General features: G+C 32.8%; 1 protein-coding gene across 1 annotated transcript; it reads left to right on the top strand.

Moving 5' to 3' along the window:
* Positions 1 to 1,625: 1,625 nt before the first annotated feature.
* LOC137396138 (ectin-like) lies at positions 1,626 to 3,882 on the top strand. The gene is made up of 5 exons (XM_068082294.1): positions 1,626 to 1,649; positions 1,994 to 2,035; positions 2,419 to 2,634; positions 3,326 to 3,481; positions 3,746 to 3,882. The coding sequence occupies exons 1-5, from the start codon at positions 1,646 to 1,648 to the stop codon at positions 3,760 to 3,762; spliced, it is 435 nt and encodes a 144-aa protein (XP_067938395.1). The 5' UTR covers positions 1,626 to 1,645; the 3' UTR covers positions 3,763 to 3,882.
* Positions 3,883 to 7,154: the final 3,272 nt, after the last annotated feature.

The raw sequence follows: 7,154 nt of genomic DNA, 5'->3' as shown, positions 1-7,154 counted from the left end.
CAAAGCGTGCTCCTATTGGAATGCGTACCTTTACTAAGGTGTACTCCTTTTAGAACAGCTTACTACCTTTAGCGAGGCTTATCCCGTCTAGGAAGGATTATCTCCTTTAGAAAGGATTATTTCCTCCAGGAAAGCTAGAGAACAAAGCAAGTTCTTGTTCACCCCAGAATTGTATACATGAACCTGTATTAAGTAGCCCCACTTGACCAGCCACTAACTTAATAACCAAAAGTGATATTTAATTTCTAAACAGAATAAATTAAATAATCGCATTATAAAACACTTAACAAGTGATATCTGGAAATCATTAGCAATTAGCATTTAATTCAGCTTGGAAGGTTTGTCAAGAGTTTAACAAAAATCTTGACAAAAACTTATCTTGACAAAAACAATTAATATCTATTTTATAGTAATGTTATAATTATGTATGCAATACATGCAAATGTTTTCAACAAAAACCATAAATGGTTTATTCAAAGAACTTAACCATGTTTATGCAAATATGACATCATGGTATACGGCTTGTATCTACTTAGTGCAGATATGTAAATATGTGGTTAGAATTCACATTGGTAGAGTTTAAATTAGATTAATATATAATACATAAAATATATAATACATAATGTAATACGTAGTACATATATAATACATCATAAATAATATAATACATAGTATATATAATATATAATGTAATATAATACATAATATATAGAATGTATAATATAATACATGAGAGATATAATACGTCATACATATTATAATACATAGAGCCTAATATCTTTGTTTACCGAAAAATATATAGTATAATGTATCATTTGCTAAATCCCGTTGCCATTGAGAGCTGACTTTCTGCCATGAAACAACTAAGTTGTCTCACAGACTTTAAGAAAGTCAATGTGCAGACACCAGGGTGCTCAAGTGAGTAAATATGTATATATACACACGCACGCGCGCACACACACACACTCATATATATATATATATATATATATATATATATATATATATATATATATATATATATATATATATATATATATATATATATATCTATATATATACATATATATATACATGTATATATATGTATATATTATATGTATATCTTTTTGAATCCTTCTCTATCCTTTTATATCATGAATGTTTGATCAGAGTGTAAAACTACAAGCTTAAGAAGCTCTCAAAATTAACAGCTTTTTCTTCTAATTGAATATTGGTGTAACGTGTGAGATCAACAATTAATTATACAGATATTTATAAAGAGTGCAACTGTTATTGTTACTATAGTTATTGTAGAAAGTAAACTAATGAGTTTGACTAGAATTTGGTTTTCATAGAAATAATAAATTAACTGCCAGCGATCACAAATAAAATATTATATTTGAATAATTTTACTTACGGAGGCTGCTACCGTACCTGTACCTTGATGGTTCAGCAACTCCCTTGCCACACCTTCTCCGTTATTTACATCAAATATGAATCTAGCACTACTGTACTTTCTATTCTTGGACTTCCTTGTTTCATTTATTGAGATTGATGATGTGAAACGGATAGACAGGTGCTCTTTCTGGTTTACTATAAATACAGCTGTATGGAAAGGTGAAGTCATATTTGGTTTTATACTCAGATCAGATACTACACAAACATGGGTGAGTAAAACTAAATTTTTTGTCAATAAAATTTGCAACATAAACTTATAAGGATGAAAAGTGGGTTATTATTCTTTTCGGTGTTCAGCTAATATCGATTAATTTACAAGCACCAAAAGTTTTATTTGGTACCTTCACGAATGTTTACAAGTTAAACTTTTCATATTTTTATGCTTTAATATCATTTTAAATGCTAAATCTATAAACAGTTAATAAATATAATGATCACCTTTCAAAACTGTTCGTATTTATCTTGTTTCATTTTTGTTTAAATGTAGACGAAAAAAAATTCAAAAAAACTTAAGAGTTGTTAGCTTTCCTTACTCTTGTTCTTTTTGTTTTAGATTCCAAGCTGCTGGCTATCCTTCTTCTTGTTGGAGTTGTCGGTAAGTGTATAGTTTACTTCAATTTTTGAAACTACTAATGTTTGTTTCATACATTTTAGAGTTGAAATACACCGCACAATCACAGTTTAGTGGTAACCTAAAAGTTCCTTTTTTTTATTAAAATTCTCAAAGAAGTTTATGTCAATAAACAGTAATAACATATCCTATCGTTAAAATACATCAAGATTTCTTTATCTCATTAATAAGGTAACAAATTAACATTTGCATGACATGCTTAAAGCAGTTGCTTTCAAAGACTAACAGCTGTCAGAAGTTGTCATTCTTGTTTGGAATCAAATTGCTCCTGATAAAAGTTGGTGTTTATGATTGATGTGACTAGCTATGAATTAGACTTGGTTTAGCGTGGTAACTTTCTATTTAAGGAATGATCAATGCTAGTTATCCACCCCAACACCGCTATGGATACTGGTCACCTTGGTCAAGGTGGGCGCAGTGTAACGTACCGTGTGGAGGTGGCACCCAGAGCAGATCCAGGCACTGCAGATTTGATGGAAACGGTTCTCACGGAAGCTACAGATGCACTGCAGACCAAAGTCCACAGATTCAGAGGAGAGAGTGCAACACTCACTGCTGCCCAGGTGAGCGCATTTATTCATTTTCCATTTAAGTGAAATATAACATAAAATTATGTCTGTACGTTTAAGTACCTTGATAGAATTTTAATCATATGTTTTATTATTGATATAATCAACCAATGAGATCTTAAAGTAATTATAAAGGCCTTGAAATAGATGAAGTGCATTTTAACATAACATCTGTTTAGGCTGGTTTATACAAGTTAACATATATATCCTTAATAATTTAAACAATGCCATTTTATTATTTTATCATGGCATACAAAGTTAAGCATTGTAAATTTTTCACCACTTTAAAGAGCAGCTATGGTTTAATAGTTTTTCCTGCTGGCATACAATCAGTAGGTCAGTGGTTCGAATTCCAGGAGGATCATTGGTGGTGTTATGGAGGGCATCCAGTTACAATTACTACTGTACCAAACCCTATGTGAAAATAGTCACAATATATTCTGTACCAAGATATACCATTTGCAGTAACGACTCCTAAATGAGAAACAGGAAAAAGGAAGAGGTTTTTGACCACTTTAAAAACACAGTAGAAATAATAATGTAACATTTTAATATCATAATCATAAAACAACAATTATAAAAATATGATTTCATATTTGACACAATGACATTTTATCAGCTTCTTAAATCCATCCTACCTTGTAAGAAGCTAAGAGATGCTTGAAGCTAACTGTTTTCATTTTAGTTGATGGAAATTGGTCTGGATGGAGTAGCTGGTCGTATGTCCACGGGTCACAGCAGCATAAGTACTACCTTCAAGAACGAACCAGAACATGCACCAACCCGCCACCATCCTGTGGTGGAAGAAACTGCTATGGAGATTCTCGACAGACCAGAAAAAGTAAGTACCTGCTTATACTTGTCAAATTAAATTATTTGTTGAAAATTAAACTAGAGTAATAATGAAAAAGTAAGTTCATGTTAACTGTTTGTCAGGTGGAAATATGGAGAACCTTCTGGGTTCCTCTCTATTTATTGGTTGTTTTCTTGTATTGCTGTGAAGGTAAATATAATAGATACTTGCAAATGCTAGAATTCAGTGATATAACACAAGTACTCCTGACTTTCAACATAATCTGACCAGATGCTGTTATTTTTGTTTTAGTCTATGGACAATACTAAGATTGAAAAGAGTGAGGAACCACAAAGTGAAACCTTTGTAACCTAAATGAATATTATTGTTTGTGTTTATTGTTATTTTTAAATCAATAATAATTAAATAAATGCATATTAAATACATAACCAGTTTAGTTACGATTACACTGAATGGTTGTTAATAGCATTCTGTAGAGCTTGGTCTGCTAAAAACGTAGCTCGCGCTGACAACTTACAAAGATTCAGCTTTTTTTGAAAGTCAGTCTGAAGGCACTGAACCAATTAGGCTAGTTTTATGAAAGTCTTGCTATAATGATGTCATTGACCCCTGTGTCTTTGAAATGAATGTATAAAGAGTTGTTTTAGATGTCTATGTAGCTACAAGAAACTTAGTTGCGATCTCTAGTTTTCAAAAAGTCTATGACAAGATGTCTATTTCAGAATTTGCCATCTCAGTTGCATTCTACATTTTCATCCTCAAGTTATGCTAATTTGATAGCTTATAGAAAGTAAACTAGAATTCATAGAATTACATTGCAGTATTAAGTATTATTAATTGGTTACATTAAATGGAGCTTATCCATAAGGCAGAATGCAAAGTATTAGGTTTATGTGTCCAGTTTAAATATTTACTATTATTCATTTTTGTTCCCTGCCCATCTGCTTTACACTGTAAATAATCTCAAAACTGTTAAGTTGATTAAAGGTAAACTTATACAAAATCTTGGTAGATTTTATCAGAAATTATTAGTATTTTTTATAATTTGCAACTGTTTTGGATGTTTGAGGTGATCTGACTGCCAGGATGTTTCAAGAATGAAATCAACAAAGCTTGATCACGGTTGAAACACTCAGACGAAAAATGCACATGCAAAATGATGTCACTAGTTGCTATCATTGCTATAGAAGATAATGCGCTCAAGTAGCAGCGTGAAGAGTCTCTATTCTGTCTGGTTCTTTGTAGCTACAGGCATCATAAACACACTTTTGTTTGATCTGAGTGCTTTAACCACGATCAGGTTTTGTCAATTTTAGTTTTGAAACATACTGGCAGTCGGATCAACTCAAACATAAAAAATAATTGCAAAAGATAGAAAAATACCGATACTTTTTGACAACATCTGTTTAAACTTTGTGCAAGTTCATAAAAAGTGCTAATAATTGTTGCGCAGTAGAATAAATTAGAATATTTAATTATAGCAATACTCAAATGGGATACAATAGATTTGTCTCCTTTTCACCTTGATGAAACAGAATAGTCATCTGTTTAAACTAGATGTCACTCTGTATAAAAAGGTGTGTAGCAAGCTTCAAAGTATTATTACAAGCTTGATAGAAATGATTAATATCGCATTTCATCGTATGCATAATTAAGCAAGAAACACCTGCTAATACTCGTCACTAATTTCAGCAATGACCACGACCTATGTATGAAAATAGCTTACAATCATTTTGAGGCAAATATCACACCATGATATATAACATTAATGCATTGCAACAAATTTGTGGTGAATTCGAGTTGCTAGATATAGTTAAATATTACCCCCTCACTACAGCCAGACCTGCATAAGAATTGTTTTTAGTGATACAGCATCGAAGAAGTGTATAGACAATGATGCGATAATATGAATTTTTGCAACATTTATAGGTAAATAAAATTTTCCTCTATTAGAATCTTTAAAAGTACTTAACTTCAGATTTATGTATCCAGGCACAAGGTTTACAGGTTTACAAGTAATCAGAAATAACTAGAATAGCTGCAACAACTTGCTATATTCATTTGAAATGCGTCATCCAAGTTTACTAGTTGTGATTTACGATATAGTTTTGAGCGATTTTTATAGTCTGCAGAGGACATAATGTCTTTGTACATGCGGCATATTTGAATAGTATATTGTGTATACAATGCTGAAATCCATTAAGAATCAAAAAACCTGAACCTGACTGGTAAAGCTGAGGTTAAATATAATATTCTTGAGCTAAATTATTCTTCTGGGTTATATTTTAAACTACAGGCTACAGGCTAGCTTGTTCTCCAATATAAAACATAAAGACACTCATTTTGCTCTGATTGGCTGTGGCAATCAATCAATTGTTTGCAAATTGCACTCATTCAAACTACAGCTTGCCTAGTTTATGACACTTGCAATTGACTAAAAATAAAAGTCTTTGGAAATTTAAAGATTGAACAAGATTATGGCCAAATCTACTCAATTATAAACTTGTGTGCAGGCTGCTGGTATACAAACTGCTAGTGTACAGGCTGCAAGTGTACAGTCGGTTAGTGTACAGGCTGCTAGTGTACAGGCTGCCAGTGTACAGGTTGCTAGTGTACAGTCGGTTATTGTACAGGCTGCTAGTGTACATGCTGCAAGTGTACAGACAGCGTCAAAGTTGCTGTTTGCACACTCAATTCAGAATGCCTTCTTTTTACTAATGGTTGTATAAGTTATATAGTTATATACTTTTCTGTGGTTATATACAGAGACAAAACCAGATGACTTGATGTAATTAAAGATTATTGGGTAATTAAAACTGGCCAAGCAAGATGACTATTATCTATAGTAATTGCTTTGCAGAGAATATAGAATGGCATAAAAAGTGGTTCCTTCAAAATAAGCACAAAAATAGAGATTCAAATGGTTAAACCGTATTAGAATTTTCTATTATTTGAAACTGTCTGCACTGTAAATTTATCATTCCAAATCACAGAACCTCTCAATTACAAACTGATATCCTGTTATCATTAATTTTTATCACATACTCTCATCTACTTTGCAGGAAGATCGAATTAATAGTAGTAATTATTGTTAGTGGTATAGCTCTCCCTCTCCCTCGTCCTCTCCCTCTACCTCTCTCTCTACCTCTCTCTCTACCTCTCTCTCTACCTCTCTCTCTACCTCTTTCTCTCTACCTCTCTCTCTCTACCTCTCTCTCTACCTCTCTCTCTACCTCTTCCTCTACCTCTTCCTCTACCTTTCCCTCCCCCTTTTCTTCTTTCTCTCCCTCTCCTTTTTTCTGTCCTCTCCCTCTCCCTCTCCCTCTCCTTCTCTTCCTCTCTCTCTCCTTCTCCTTCTCCCTCTCCTTCTCTTTCTCTCCCTCTCTCCCTCACTTCCTCTCCCTCTCTCTCTCCTTCGCCCTCTAACATTATGAAGTCTCTTTTCTATTGCTCAACGAACTGCTGCACCTGTACAAGTTTACGGCAAATCAACGTTTCTTTTAATTACTGTTAGTGATTCAATTCTCTCAGTGAGAAGTTTCTTTCTTTTGTCACTATCTATGTAGCCACTCATACTAACCTGTCACACATGATGGAGGACAAGCTAAATACTGATAAGTTTTTGGGGTACAATACAAACGATACATTTTATCGTCAGAATCAAGAGAGAGATAGATAAATTTATGCATCGTATGCTTAA

The sequence above is a fragment of the Watersipora subatra genome, chromosome 5 (assembly GCF_963576615.1).
Source record: "Watersipora subatra chromosome 5, tzWatSuba1.1, whole genome shotgun sequence".
NCBI lineage: Eukaryota > Metazoa > Bryozoa > Gymnolaemata > Cheilostomatida > Watersiporidae > Watersipora > Watersipora subatra.
The sequence above is the reverse complement of the archived record's forward strand: the minus strand, read 5'-3'. Positions and strand labels throughout refer to the sequence as shown.